At 40.1% G+C, this 16544-nt stretch overlaps 1 protein-coding gene across 1 annotated transcript in view; it reads right to left on the minus strand.

Annotated features, from left to right (window-relative positions):
• Positions 1-16544, minus strand: part of NCKAP5 (NCK associated protein 5) — an 836097-nt gene that overhangs the window by 100563 nt on the left and 718990 nt on the right. Inside the window, exons 12-14 of the mRNA XM_023195916.1 lie at positions 12720-16492; positions 11834-12011; positions 4897-4975 (exon numbers count right to left, since the gene is read on the minus strand). Coding sequence (XP_023051684.1) covers positions 4897-4975; positions 11834-12011; positions 12720-16492 — 4030 coding nt within the window. The remainder of the gene's footprint in view (positions 1-4896; positions 4976-11833; positions 12012-12719; positions 16493-16544) is intronic.

A 16544-nucleotide genomic window follows, 5' to 3' on the forward strand; every position in this document is an offset into this window, starting at 1 on the left:
GAAATACAGCATTTGTGATCATTGTTGTTAATATTTCTATTAGGCTAGGCTAGCCATTTGCTTTGTTTAGTCTGACATTTATGAGGGCAATTTTAAAGAAAAAAATGTAGTTGCTTTATTTTACTTACGCATGAATCTTGAATTTCAATACCGAGCAGGTTTAGTTAATATCTTTTTTTTTTTTCTTTTTTTTTGAGGCAGGGTCTTGCTTTGTCACCTGGGCTGGAGTGCAGTGGCGTGATAATGGCTTACTGCACCCTTGACCTCTGAGGCTCAACAATTCTCCTGCCTCAGCCTTCAGAGTAGCTGGGACTATAGACACATGCCCCCATGCCTGACTAATTTTTAAAAATTTTTTGTATAGATGGGATCTCCCTATGTTGCTCAAGCTGGTCTTGAACTCCTGAGTTCAAGCAATTCTGCTGCCTCCACCTCCCAAAGTGCTGGCATTATAGAGATCAGTTACTGCGTCTGGCCAAGTTAACATGTCTTCTCTTGTAATCAACTCATAACATTTGGATTAAACAAACGTGATTACCCTTAACCACAGAAATGCAAACATTCAGATTCACAACTTTCCTGATTGTTCTCTGTCAAAGACATTAGTTAGTAATGGTTAGAAGAACAACACATTTAGATTTGCATAATTGCTGCTATTGGAAACATATTATAGTTACAAAATATTGCAAGAATATGTGACAACACTTAGGTTAGACAACATGAAGAACAATGGTATTATCAGGGTACAAAATACATATATTCTTGGCCATTCTTGTGGAATTAAGATAAACAACCACTTGACTTTGTTGAGTCTCATTCAGTCTTGAAATGGAGGGACTTTTTAGAAGGTCTGTGGAGAGCCTATTGACTGGCTAGACTAGGAGACATGCTCAGCCCTCTTTTCCCTGCTATTTCATGCAATGGAGGCTAGAAAGCAACATGCTAACTTTCCCAGCATCCTTTGCAGCTAGGATTGGCTGTATGATTCATTTCTCATCAATGATCCATAAGATGGAGTCTATGGGGGAACTGTAGTGAAGTTTTAGTCTTCCTTATACTTTTGTCTTAAAGGTAAATGACTAGAGTGGTGGGAGTCAATTTGCAACCAGAGGCCACAAGCATGAGGACAAAAAGCTAGCAGGGTAATCATGGCCAAGTAAATAGATACGATGAGCCAATATTGGCTACTCTATTTGGCTTAACATAGCTTTGTCTCAATTCTTAGCCTTTATGCAGGCTACTTTTCAAAAGCAGGGTTCTACCACAAAACAACTCTTTTTTCCCCTGGCAATGATTCTTGTGCGGTTCACTGAAGTAGGCTTGATCCTGTCCTTTCTTCTCCAACCCAAATTTGCTCAAACCAGTATTGAGTGCCCCAAACTTATAGATCCCAAGAGTTCTTCTTAACTATGGACAAAAGTTTGCCTGAGTTCTTGTTACAATACAAATATGTGGTCGAAAAAGGTACCTGCATATAAAGGGCTTTCGATGACATTGTTGGGCTGCTACACACCTCTTTCATGTTTGCCTTCCTCCAGTCTTTTAATTCTATAAGATGATTAACTTTCTTATTTATGTAATGACTTGTCAGGCTTTTTTGTTGTTGTTTACTTGTGGCCACCAGTAGCTTATTCATATGATTCTCTACCACTTTGAAGAGATACATCTGCAATGATCTGAACATCAAGTCAATTATCTATCAAAAACATGGTTCAAATGTACTTCCATTAGAGTAATCTAACACAGCACTATCCAACAGAACGCTGATGAAGGAAACATTCATATAGAACACATATGTTTGTGTGATGAAGGAACATATGTGATCTATTTATGATATAGAACATACAGTCATGTACCACAAAATGATGTGTTGTCCAATGATGAACTGCATACATGATAGTGATCCCTTAAGATTATAATGAAGCTGAGAAATTCCTATTGCCTAGTGACGTCATAGTTAAACGACTGTAATGTCATAATGTAACCCATTACTCACGTGCTTGTGGCGATGCTGGTGTATAAAAACGTATGTGCTGCCAGTCATGGAAAAATCTAGCACATACAATGATGTATAGTACAGAATATTTGATAATGATAATAAGTGACTATTACTAGTTTATGTATTTACTACTATAGTACACTTTTTACTGTTATTTTAGACTGTACTCTTTCCATTTATTAAAAAAAGTTAACAGAATCTGTCTATTCCTTCAGGAGGTATCCAGAAGAAGACATTGTTATCACAGTAAATGACTGTCCTATGTGTGTTATTGCTTCTGAAGATCTTCCAGTGGGAGAAGATGTGGAGGTGGAAGACAGTCATATTGATGATTCTGACCCTGTGGAGGCCTAGATAATATGTGTGTTTGTGTCTTCGTCTTTAACAAAAAATTTTAAATTTGAAAAAAAATTTTAATAGAAAAAACTTATAGAATAAGGATATAAAGAAACATTATATTTTGTGCAGCTGTACAATGTGTTTGTTTTAAGCTAAGTATTACCACAGAGTCAAAAATGTTAAAAATAATTTAAAAGTTTATAAAGTAAAAAAGTGACGGGAAGCTAAAGTTAATTTATTATTGAAGAATTTTTTTTCAATAAATTTAGTGTAGCCTAAGTATACAGTGTTTATGAGTCTACAGTAGTGTAAGGTGATGTCCTGGGCCCTCCATTCACTCACCACTCACTAACTGCCCCACCCAGAGCAAATTCCATTTCTATAAGTGCCCTATACAGGTACATTGTTGTTTATCTTTGATGTGAATTTTTTTATTTTTTATTGTTTTAGACGGAGTCTCACTCTGTTGCCCAGGCTAGAGTGCAGTGGCACGATTGTGGCTCACTGAAAGCTCTGCCTTCTGGGTTCACGCCATTCTCCTGCCTCAGCCTCCCAAGTAACTGGGACTACAGGCACCCGCCACCACGCCCAGCTAATTTTTTTTTTTTTTGTATTTTTAGTAGATACGGGGTTTCACCGTGTTAGCCAGGATGGTCTCAATCTCCTGACCTCGTGATCCACCTGCCTTGGCCTCCCAGAATGCTGGAATTACAGGCATGAGCCACTGCATCCGGCCTATACTAGCATTTTTTTAACCTTACCTTTTCTATGTTTAGCTGTGGGTAGATAGACAAATACGTACCATTGTGTTATAATTGCCTGCAATATTCAGTACAGTAACATGCTGTACAGGCTCGTAGCCTAGGACCAACAGGCTATAGCATATAGCCTAGGTGTGTAGTAGGCTATACCAGGTAGGTTTGTGTAAGTACACTCTTTGACATTCGCACAACGTTGAAATTGCCAAATGACACATTTCTCAAGACATATTCCTGTCACCAAGCGACACGTGACTGTACAGAATACAGGGCCGCTGAACATTCAAAATGTGGCTAGTATTTTTGATGAAGTAAATTTTTAATTTTATCTTGCTTCATTAATTTAAATTGAAACAGCCAACATGTGGCTAGTGGCTATCACATCAAGCAGCACAGACATAAAGAATTGCTACCTATTAAAAAATATTTTAAGACATTCCTGTAGCTCTCTCAGAAAAAATTCAGCTTGTGACTTTATACATATTATTTCATAGGCCCAAGAACACCTCGTTATGGAAAAATGATGACTCAGCAGGGCTTTGCACAATGTCACGTTTGAAGGCTGTTAAACAATATTTAACTCGAATATTAGCTAACTAGGCAGAACTGATACCAATTTAAGCATTTTCATTGACAACTATAATAAAGGATGTCCTTTTGGAATAATAATCTTATTCAGACTATTCTTTCAGCTGTTTGTTAAGACTTTTGTGTTCCCAATTACGAATGAAAAGAATAATAATGGCATGCCAGTCTCATTAAGCCATGGGGGTACAACAACTCTCTCAGACAAACTATAAATTATCGTTTGCACAAGACCGCTGAGTACGCTAGAAAACCAGCCACAAAGTGTGCCAACATGGCACCGAGTAGTGGGAGACTGAGAGTGGGCAGCTAAAGATGCTCCAGGTGAAAGGAGAGGAGAAATGGATGCTGATTATACCAGACGCTGGGGATCTGTGGGGCCATCATATTCTGGAACACGGTATTCAGTACTATCTCCTACACCCAAATGTGACTCGCAGAAATGATTCCATGATGCCTCCATGTCTTGTGTCAAGCTAAATAATCAGCACGCTCACATTCATGGCTATATTTAGAGCCTGAGGAACAACCAATCCTTCAAGTGTCCAGGGTGGCCTGGAGCAGCTAAAGGTGTCACTTCTTCTATCTCTTGACAAGGATGGTAGTCACAGGCAACTCCTCCATCACTGGTTACCTCCCAGCTGCTGAAAAGAGGTCAGCAAAGTTCCTGTGTGCTGGGAAGTTGAGTTCCTTCAAGGTTATGCACAATTTTAAGACGTGGCTGACAAGCTGAACTTATTTCAGAGACAGGACTATCTATATTCTGAGTTTTCACAGAAATGATGTAAAAAGTGAGTTGAGGGTTTTGGCAAACCATATTTTCTTATTCTGAATTTGCTACTATGTGTAAAACATTCAATTTATCAAATATTTCAATTAAGAAAACCACGACCCACACTTCTAACCACTAGGTGTTCTTGAGAAATTATAGAAACTGGATTACTCAGTATCACTTTCATTTCATATTGACAAATACTTCCCATCAGTTTGCTTTGCATTCTTTTGCAAACACCCATGTTTTCCTCATAGGTGTTGCTTTGACCCATTTATTTTATGGTAATGTCCAATGTCTAAGGAGATAATGGCAACCATGTGTGAATAGTTAAGACTCAGTCTTGATAGAGGGACATGGTCTCTAGGAATGTACTGTATCTGAAAGAAGGATATATTTAGAATAAATCTCAGTAAAACACATATAAATATGTGAATTTTTACCTATGATGTGGCTCTGAAAAGCAGAATCTGCAACTGCATCATCTTCATCCTCTTGCAAGTTTTCATTTGCCTGTTTTACCTGCAGGAAGAAGAAAATTATGCAAGTTCTTATTTGTTTTATTAAAAAGATCCTTTTGCAATCCTCAGAGTAATGATACATTCTATAACAAATATTTGGGCATAGGTGTGAGTGTTTGCATGTATATACATGTGCAAGTATGTACGTATACATATAACATATATTTTTTGTTCCACTTTTCCACACTCCATCATTTGCCTTTATTGCAAGTTTTAACTATAAGAGCTTATTTTCAGACATATAACCTCATCTCTGAAGGAGATAATTTACAGGGCATCTAATTCTACACAAAATTTTAGAGATAACAGCTTTGCTTTTTAATAATTAATAAAATCAGTAACACACAGCTGTTAGGAAAAATTAAAGTCTAAAGAGGTATAATTCCTCTAGAGTCAGTGACTTCCACTACCAGTTATTTCAATAGGAATGAAAATATATACTTTAAATATACTTAGATCTCCTGGCTCTTTCCTGGAATGTAACTAAGAAGACTTTTTTTTTTTTTCATTCTTTCCATAATGAAAGGAGATGACAATGATGTATGTATGATCAGTGAACTAGAGCAGTGAGTCATTTATCTAGATTTTTTTTTTTTCAGCCAAAACCATTCCCTCTTATATTTCAGTTGGAAGGCCCAGGTGCTTGATTGGGCAGCATCAGATGGAACTCTACACAGAATTTAATGAAGTCCCAGTATTTTACAGATGAGAATTCTGAGGTCTCTTTAAGGTTGGCATGAATGAAGTAAGTGGCAACACTGGCATGAAAGCCCAGGCCCCCTGCTTCCCAATCCAATAGCAGAACTAAGAGCATTATCAGCAATACCAACCACAAACAACAGTGAACACTTACATACTGGGCAGGTGCTGTTTGCATATAAGATCTCAAAATCCTTACAACAGTGTCATGAAGCAGGTGCTATGGTTAGCTTTATTTTAAGAGATGAAGACCCATCCCAAAGCAGCAGAGAAGGTGATTGTCAAAGTGGTGGCACTGGGATTTAAACAGAGCAAATCTGACTCCAGATTTGTGTTTACTAGGGGGACCTTTGGTATTCTCAAATTTCCACTTGAATATGCCTGTGTAGACTTGGACTCAGTACAAGACAACTTAGGATTCTGGAGGGAATGGCCCTACATAGCTCTTTTAAAATACATTCCAGGCAGCCAATGATAATAATGTGCAATGCAATGGGTGTTCTGCTTAGGCACTTACATCAGAGGTTGTCAGTGGATTTGCTACAGGGCTTGAGTTGAATGCCAAGAAATTATTATTTTATACTCTCAATGTAAAAGTCGTATGGCTGAGTACTGACCTTGAGCTGGATTTAGCTTTCTACTTTTTGCCTCCTATTTTTCATACTTAATGGAATAAGACCAATTATTTACATTTTACGACTGCAGTTTCAATATTAGAATGTAATTGGTGCTTAATCTGTACCATGCTGATAGCTAGAGATGGCAAACTCAAGAAGAGTATGTAGACGGCTAACTCAACCCTTGCAAGGAGAGATCGTTAAGGGTTCAGTATCAAGAGGCCATGCTTCATCACTTTCTTTCCCCTTCAGCTGTCTGATCTGTGGGCATTTCCCTGTTGGTTAGCAACTCCACAGGAAGAAAGTCAGAGAATGAAAGAAGGCAGGAAAAAAGGGCTTCATTAACTGCCCATGTTCTAGCAGTATATATTTACAGATGGCAGAGAGGAAACGTACTGTGAGTATGAGAAAGACCAAAGCACTACTTATTCGCCTTCCAAGGTTCTCTTTGCTCAGGGATCTGTTTGTGACAAGGTGACCCAAAGGCCCCCAAACACCTTAGTTTCCATTAATAATCCACTGTGAGCCTTTTATCCTACTTTATAGAAACAACAAGGAAATCATATTTTCAGTTTCATATCAGCTCTTCAGGCAGTATGTCCCATATTTCCCCCACCTGTTAATGTAAAATAGTATTTCCTTCGGGTTTTTCTAAATTTATACATTTTAAACTTGCAGGGGTGCCCTCAAAACCTGTTGGACTGTGAGTAAATCATCATCTCTGCCAGCCTGTGAAATTCTAAATGAAAGAATCAAATAATCAGAACAACGTTTTCATCTTACAGATAAAGAAAAAGGAGGTTCAGAGAGGGTTAATATTCTATTCAAAGTCATACAAAATTTCAGTTATAGAACAAGCACTCCTGATTCCCATTCATTGCTGTAATTCAATTTTTCAGAGTGCCCTGTCCAGTTACAGCTGTCCTTTCCAGACCTTCCAAAGAACTACTCTTTGTTAATGTCTACCAGTTAGATAGGAAGGCAATATTCCAAGTATCCATAAACTATATTTTAAGAGTAGTAAACATTTTTCGTGTGTGTGTGTGTGTAATCCTCTGCTTCCCTTCCCTACTATTCCCTACCCCTTCTGTGCCCCTTCTCCACCTCCTTTCTTTAATTATCATATTTAAGAAAGAAAACAAAAGCTACTGCACAGTCCTACCTGTCAGCTCCTTGCCAGAGCCTTTCCAGGGCTTTATGTGCTTAACGGCAAATGCTAAATGTGGCCTCTGGGGACTTATGAGAGGAACTGAGAAGGTGAATGAGTCCCCTGGCTCTCTCAGCTCTCCTGGGCTGGATGACCCATGAGGGGCAGATGACTCATGGGGGGAAACTGTGAACTTGAAGGGAATGGATGAAGCAGCAGCAAGAAAACGGAAAGTGGGGGAGTGCTTTAGAGTGACATACTTGTCAGTTCTAGTTATCCATACAAATAGATTTCAATGCAAAGTGGTGAGTAATTAAAAAAAATTCATTTGCCTATGGAAATGAGGGGCATAATTTATTTTGGCAGCAGATTCCCCTTGCTAATTATATTTTTCATAGGATGAAATTTAAATTAATTTTCATTCTTCATCCCATAGGAGCTCCATGTTGCTGGGAAGTTGTGGGAGCTCTCCTGGGAGTAAGAGGGCTGCCAGGTCAAGAATTTGCCAAAAATAGGTACAAGTGGGACAGTCTCCATGCGGGAAAGCACTGCAAAGAATGGGAGAGTGGCCCCAAAACCAAGAAGTCTGGCAAGCGTTTGGGTCAGAAAAGACTGGTGGTTAGAAATACAGAAATGTCCCAGTCATTGCTGCCATCCCAGGAACAGTAACAAGTCCATGTCAGTTATGTCCCATTTGGTAAAAGTAGAAGGTGACTCACAAGCAACAACTATGGGTTGTTTTTGGTTTAAGTTAGTTGTCAGTGCTTTGGGTGTCTTCTAATGATTCATCTCTTAACTCTTGACCACCTTTTGGGGCTCTGCAGTTCTAGTCTCAGGAACTACTCCAAACACCAGTCTATAACAGGCAACAATTAAATATCACTGCACTTCTATTTTATTGAGCTTCCTGTTCCTAGGAAGTTAAATTGAGCTTCCTGTTCCTAGCAAGGGCGGGAAGAAATGTGCTTGTAAGAGACACAAGTGGAAAAGGGGAGAAAATAATTCACCATTGATATAATTTCATAATTAAACCCAGTTTTGAGAACATCCCTCATTTGGAGTTCTATACATATTTCTTCCCTGAATCACCCTAACACTAACGGCTTCCCAAGAAACCAACATTTTGATGTCAAAGCTCATTTGAAAAGGAAAAGAACATAATGAATCTAAGTGAGACAGGAAATAATCCTGGGAGGGAAAACTCCTGGAAGGCATAACCTTTGGAAAAGTTACTCATTTAGAAAACTTTGCAGGTGGAGGGCAAAATGTGCATGCTACTTATTAGCATCAAAATACCATTTAGAACAGAATTGTTCAATTAAGGATGTTAAAATTATAACATTTCACAGAACTTAATAAGATGATAACAATTTGTGTAATTATTGTACTATTTTCTGCCATTTTATCACCATGGTACCATTTTAATGGGATAGTATTTGATGCTTTTTTATTAGCAGACTTTTTTTTTTTTTTTTTTTTTAAGACTATGTGACACTGGGTGAAGAGAATACCCATAATTTAAATTAAAATACCCATACTAAAATGGTCATATTAAAATGGTTCATGTTGAAGGTATATGATCTCATTAATTTTGTTAATGATTTTTATTTTTGCCCAGTGATCATTAACTAGGAGCCTAGAGCTGTCTTTCTTTGAGACTTTTCATTTCAGAAAATTATCTAAATCCACAGGAAGGAAGAACTTAAAACATGTCGCAAGCATAGTGTACCTCTTTTTGACTTATTAACTTAATACCAAAGCAGCCTTTCTAGGAGATGCCTTTTCCTTATTTTATAATGATTTTATATAATTTAAATAAAAGTACCAAGTAACACAGCCCTTGTCTAAATTACACAAAAATTAGAGCTAAGTGGTCTATAAATGATGGCAGAAATGGGGATATAAGCTTCTAATTAAGGCAGTGAAATAAGAAAAAAATTTAATTCAGCCAAACATTAATAGGATTTTTAAACATATTTTAGAATGTTTCCAGCAATACTAAAAATGAATATGCAGTTACTAGTGAACTAAGTGGAGGTTTGCTACACATGTGGATTTGTTATATGTATGAAAATAATCTTTCTATTATTATTATTATATATTAGAATACTAAAAATGCCTTAGGACTCTCATAACTATATATAATCTTAGTTTGTAAAGAACAAAAGACGATGGTATAGTATATCATAAGGTTTTAAACAGTGGTTTTATATCGGAAAAAAGTGTGATACGTAACGCATTGCATATAGACATTGTTTTCATCCAAAATAACTGCTATGAAAAAATTCTTTGCAACACACTTTAAAATAAGCAGACAGTGAATTTACCTTAAGCCCTAGTGGGGGGAAATTCCCTTCAACTCTGAATTTTAAAAGGTTCATGGATATTCACATAAATGGGCTGTGGTGTTAAAATACGTCTCATTTTGCATCTAATCTCCTTCCTATATAGGCTGATAACATATAATAAATGAGTTTTCACTCCTATTTCTGTCCTAGTCCCAAAGGAGTCTATAGCAATGTCCTTTCTGAAATTTGTAATTTCAGTCCAATCCATGCTGATGATGATGGAGATGAAACAAAAAGCACTGCATTCTACATTTTAAAAAATGACTAGCTAGTCAACTCTCCAGGTTAATGACATTTCTCTGTATGGAAAAGCTTCTCAGCATGACTAATCTGTCTTTCAACTAACTAGAAAAATTATCATATCCCTATTGATTATGTATATGTGGGGTCGTTAGGGAATCTTTGTACTTCACATAAAATAATAAGAGTGTTTCTTGCAGGTATTCTGGAAAGACCAGAGAACCCTGTGAAAGACTGCAGATGAGAGAGGAAAAGCATGGCAAATAACTTTAGCATTAGGAAGTAACAAGAAAATAAAAATGAAATCGTGAAAGCCAAACACAAAGTCTTTTTGTTTTTTTGGTACTTCTGTACAGTGAAGATATACCCTAAGCTGTCAGGACCATACTAAATGGAGCATAGTTCAATCGAGCGCCTCTGATAAGGGGCTCTGCCAGGCTATCAAAGTTTTCCATCAGCTGGATTGAATTTCCAGCATATTGCACATTTTCACACTTTCATTCTCTACCCTTCCTTTCAGTGACACTACAAAGGCAGCCTTAGATATGCTTATAATTTGTGGTTTTATAATGCAGGGGACATCTGTTTTCAAAGAAGGGATGATACCATGGAAACCAACAGCAGAAATGGGATGGGGGAAAGAAAACAAAAAACAAGCAAACAAAAAAAAAACAAACTTCTGCAACGACATAATCTGCATACAATTTTGGAGAGTTTGTCAAAAAGACCTTATGGCTCTGTAGAGTCAAGAGCTATTTGAGTAAAAAAATTTAAACATCCACTTCTCTCAAATTAAAGTATGTGAAACTTGAAGGAAATCTAAACATCAATAAATACTCATAGCTAATAATTAATAGCTAATAATGTCATCCATGGTCACTTTAAAATCTCCTCTACTCTTGAACGACTCCAGAAAATAATGCAGGAAATACTGAAAGCTCTCGCTCAGAAAATGGTAGTATGTACTATATTTTGATAACCTCTTTATTAGAGTACAAAAAGATACGGATATAGTAATTCCGTAAAGAGAATTTTTTGTGTGTGTTTAAGTGCTCTGGAACTTACCAAAAGGAATAATGAATATTATCAAATTATTTACACAAGTACATAAAGAATGTAAGGAGAGTAAGTGCAATTTAAGGTAATTTTAAAACAAAAATATTAACTGAAACTAGTACACTCCAGGAAAATACAAAAATGCTCCATTTATTTTTTAATTTTTAAAAAGAAGTCTACTCCCTGCATTCTGGACCCCATAATAGGCTAAATGATAGGGAGCCCAGTTCCAAAAAAGATTTCTTAGTCTTCACAGCTTCTAAGTTGCATGAATCCATGCAATTAATGGTTCATACAACTTTCATAAAACATAACACTTAAATCATCAAAATAGGCAATAGTCTCTTAAATTGTTTAGCACTTTTATTTTTAAAATCATGTTCGTTCCTTTTTGGTTGCTGGTGATGTTAGAAATACTCATCAAAACAAATTTCCAGCCCAATGGTGTAATTTGATGATGATACCGGTAGCATCATTTGCCTGGACTCACCGCGATTATACTCATCGTTTTGAAAACAGCTGGGAAAAGCAGCATTTCCTGAGAGCCAGGCCCACTCGAGGTCCAGCTGCCAGCTCTCTGCTGCAGTTGTCACCAGTAATTCTCTCTCTTTTTACAAATCCTTTTTCACTGACCTTTTCTTTCCCCCAACTGCAATCTCTTACCCATACACTTTCATTAGCAAATAGTAGAAAGACCCCAGCCAGAACATCTCAGATTGTAGCACTTGATGCCAGGATGGAGGAGCACTTACCAGGGAGCCTTTTGGTACTTCCATATCGGCTTTGCTTTTCATGTTTTTCTTGTGGTTTCCTTGAGTGCTGATAGAGCTGCCGGTGAGACAGGAGCCCTGAGAACTGCCCTTTAACACATTCCTGCAGGAAGCATTACTTGATCCACTTTCTGTCTGTGGAGCTGCTTTCTTATCAACTCTGCAGGTAGAAAGTGATTCCTCTGATGAGTTACCTTGCTCCTTCTTCAATCACTCTCCTTTTCCCAATCTTTTTAATATTTAAAGTAATCTCTTTCTACCTCTTTGTCTTTAAACCTTTGAGGGATAAGTGTTTCTCACAGGCCTTGATCAAATCTTCAAATACTCTAGTAGCGTGTCAATTTAGATGTGACAATATCATAATGTATTTTTTATTTTTATGATTACTGTGGAGAGGGGCAAAATAAAAACCACTAAAGAGTGATTCCTAAATACATTTTTAGCGTAAGAGTGGCAAGAAACATCATTATTTCTGGAAAGTTTCCAAGTATATGTTTGCTAGGTATAACCAATGAAATCGGCATGCTTTAAAACGTATGTGTAATTTTCTTCCATTTCATGCCATCTGGGTACATTCATAGTTCCTAGTGTAGGTGGAATTTCTATCAACCCTGATGAAACTTACCATTCTTTAATTTCAAAGACCATTGGTTTGGTTAACAAAGTAACACGGACTAAATTATCATTTTATTGCTAACTTTTATTTCATTGTTTAAATTCTGGCTAATGTATAAAAGACTGCTACTATTCATTCCTGCTCCTGTGAAAAACATGCTTGACTGGCCTTTAATGCACAGAAAGCAAACAACTCTTTTTAAGGTGGTGGAGGGACCCCTCTACATTGCTACCTGCTTTTCCAGTGAGTTACCTGTTCAAGAGCTCCGTCATGAAGGTGTCTTTTGCTGAACATGTAACAGGGCTGTGTCTATTCCTTGGTTCAAACTTCAGTTGGTTGTAAATGTCTTGTGGTGTTTTCCGATTATTTTTGCTTTGTAAACCGCCATCTGGATTATCTGCTGACTTGATGTCCTTGAGAAGCTCATTTTCTGTCTCACACTGTAGTTCAGGCTTCTTTTTCTCTTTTTTTCTTTCCGATTTTAGTTGTCTGTTTCCAAACCCCAAGACTTTTGCATCTTTCTTTTCTACTTTGGTTTTGGAGACGTCCATCTTCCTGCTACTCAGAGCTGGAAGTCTACTCTTCCGAAAACCAAACCAGCTGGCAAAAGAAGGCCCAGGCTTCTGCTTTGCTTCTACAGAGGTGGGCTTTGTTTGCACTTGGCCCTTTTCCACATTTTCCTGAATGCACAACATGACCTTTTCTTCGATTGTGGGTGAGAGGGGGGCTTCTGAACTCACAGCATCAGTCGCAGTTGCAGAGGCATCTGGATGCCTTCCAGAAGTTTCTAGTTTGGATGTACTACTTGTTTCAAAAGTGCTTGGATGCTGAGTCCTCCCTGGGCTCTGCAGGGCTTCAGGGCAGTCTGTTGGGGTGGGTGGGCACCTGTGGCGGTCACTGCCTGGTTCCGCAAGTATAGCCACACTGGGGCACTCTTCCTGGGTGAAGGCCTGCTGGTTTTCCTTCCCAGGTGGGATGAGGAGTCCCTCAGACTTTGGAGGGACCCTCAGAGGCAACTTGCTTGGGCTCCCATGCTGACTGCTGGAGCTGCCTGAGCTCCCCAGGGAGCCCTGCCTGGAGGAGGGGTGCCCTAAGGGCCTCCCAGCACTAGGGAGACTCTCCAACATGGGAACAGAAGGCGCCTTGTTGGGAGAGCTTTCCATGGAAGAGTTCTGCCGGGTAAGAGAATTGCCTCTCTCAGCAGTATTGGTAATGATCTGAGTTCGGACTTTGCCTGGCCCTTCCATGGGGGGTGTGGAAGGCTTGTCTCCTGAGTGCACACTGAAGCTCTGGCTGCGGGCTTTGGCGCCATTCATGCCCAGAGCTGGTTTTAGGTGTGGTTTGCTGGAGGAAAGGGATCTTTTCATGGATCTATTATCTACCCCGTCCCTTCCATCACTCCCAGGGATGCTACTTTCCAATGACTCTTGTAGTGCTGTTTCCAGGGGAAGCCCCTCAGCTAAAGTGTCCTGGGCTTGTGAATCCGGTATGGTCACATTTCTTTCACCTGCTGTGATCTCCATGTTTGCTGGAGTCTTGGAGTCCTCTGGCTTAGACTTGTTCACAGCCACGGAACTTTTGGAGGCTTCATTTAAACTGTCTTTTTCATGTTTCCCTGGCACGGTGGAACTTTTCCTGAGCAGCTGGGGAGACTTCATGAGCACTTTGAGTCCCACCGGAAGGCGAGTTTTCAGTCCTTTCTCATGAGCACTTTGACAACCATGAGGGCTGTGATGGCTTTTGGAGGGTGATGAGGACAAAGAGGGACTACTGACCTGAGATGATGGTGACTCGTTTGCCCCTAAGAAGGAAGGCTTGGGGGGTGTGGAGGCGCTATCATTCAACTGTCCTTTTCTCCCTGGAGATACACTTTTGGAGGACATCATTTCCAGTGGTTCATGGGTTGAAGGAGAAATCCTAGGAGTCTGTAATCCTGTGTCCATTTGTGGGGTCCCAAGTGTTTGGCGAGGAGAGGTTTTTGGGGCACCTCTCTTTGGAGAGACCTTTGGAGGCCCCAGGGCCATTATGGTGAAGGAGCTGGAGGGGGCATGAGCAGGGCACCGGGTTTGAATGACTGCTTCTGGGGAGGGCGTAGGGTAAGTGAAGACAGGCTTTTTGAAGGCCACAGAAGGTTTCTTCCTCTGCACTTCAGTCGCGACCTGATGAGACGAAATAACCGGAGCAGAGATTCCTTTCAGCAGAGGGGATTTGAAGGGGGTCCTTGCTGTTTCACTGAGGACCCTGGTTTCAGACCTGGTGGATGAAGGGGCTGGTGAATACTCATAGCTGGGCCTGGCCAGCAAGGAGACGGACCTGCCTGGAGGGGGTGGAGGGGAAGGGGATTTCGCCCCTGCCTCCGGCCCAGAGCCACAGTGTTCATCCCTCGTGGGGGGCTCTCCGCTGTCACTAGACTCAATGGCAGGCCTTGACCGTGACCCTGGAGTCTGACTCTTGGGGCAGTGGACCCAGTCCCTCCTGCTGGGCAATCTGGAGCTGTGCGGAAGTTGGGTGGGATGTTTTGGAATGTGTGGATCTGGTCGTAATTCAAAGAGGGGTCCTGAGCTCTCAGTCTTCATGAATCGTGAGAGTTTCCCAGGAACTGAGGCCAGTGATTTTTCAAGGGTCACCAGGCCAGATGAAGGGAGTAGGGTGGAGGCTTCCGGCTCCATTAGTTTTGATTTCTGAGGTGAAGACTTGCCCCTGGCAGGTATTTTTGTCAGATTTTGCTTTTGATAGATGCCCATGGGTGCTGAAGACCTGGAATTACTCTGGCATGAGAGAGTGCGTGTTGGCTTGACCAGCTTTTGCTGCTGAGGATTTTGTGTCACTGTCCTGGAGCTGAAAGATTCAGTGGACACCCTGGGAACATTATCTACATTATCTTTTGGAATGTTTTTTTCAGTGTCCTCTTCAGACATTTTAAAGAAAGTAGAGTCTCTTGCAGCAGCTCCTGGCTGTAAACAAGTAATTCCCTGAGGTAAAAGTTCAGTATGCTCTGCCTTGGGTCCAGTAGGAGCTGAATTGATGGAAATTTCATTTCTGGTAACAGTGACGACTCCAGTCTGGTGAGAGCTGAATTCAATGGGCTCACCATCTTCCGCATCAAATATCACGGTAACACATTCTTCTGAAGAAGTCCTTTTTACAACTCTTTGCTGCTTAATGAAACTAAACGTCTTTGGCCTAGTCTCTGAAGGGATGGGCACTTGTTCTTCCTCCTCATCAGGAGACCCACGTAGAGATTTTCCAAACCCCACAAGAATATCCAGGTTCTCCACGGACTTCTCGGTGTCGGCAGCCAGTGACACGTCTGAAGGACTTTTCTCATCACTGCTCTCTATGTGCAGCTCATCGAGTGTTTCGTTGTCATCAGTGTCTGAAAGCTGGAGGTTGAGAGCCACGTAGCCATGGCCTTGGCCATGTGGGCCCCTCTCCCTCTGTACCTGAGGCGTCTGCACACTTAGGCATAGCTTCCTCTCCAAGGGACAGCTGCTGGAGCAACTTGTCAGCTTTTCAGGCCTTTCCCTGGGATAAACTGAGGACGTGCCTTCCAGAAAGTGTTTTCTATTTGTTTCCCAGCCAAACAGACTGTCAGAAACACTGTGGGTTAATTTACTGCCATGCGGCCTGTAGCTCTGGTTTGGAACTGCTTGGAGCAACGCGAAGGTGGAGGAGTCATCGTCCACATCATCGTGGGAATCTAGGTCATAAACAAATGTCTTGTGGGGCTCCTTGCAGGGGCTCCCCAGGTCAGCTGTTTTGCAGGGGGGATACTCCTTGAGGCTGCTACTTTTAATTCCTGGAGAATATATTCCTTCATTCGAATTCATGCAATCTTTATAACCCCATTTGGTTATCACTGATGGGGGTTCAAGTAACACTTTTCGCTTCTGTAGCTTTCTTAGCCCTTCCAAAATGTGGCTTTCCTTGATACGAGTTGGAGGTAGTTCATTTGTAGGACTAGCAAAGCCACTTGGGAGCGAAGAATCAATACTTAGCCTTTTATCCCAGTTTTGTGATGATTGCTAGGAAAGAAAAGTAGACATCAGAAATGATTAAACCACATAGATCACACAT

Source organism: Piliocolobus tephrosceles, chromosome 11, assembly GCF_002776525.5.
Source record: "Piliocolobus tephrosceles isolate RC106 chromosome 11, ASM277652v3, whole genome shotgun sequence".
Lineage (NCBI taxonomy): Eukaryota > Metazoa > Chordata > Mammalia > Primates > Cercopithecidae > Piliocolobus > Piliocolobus tephrosceles.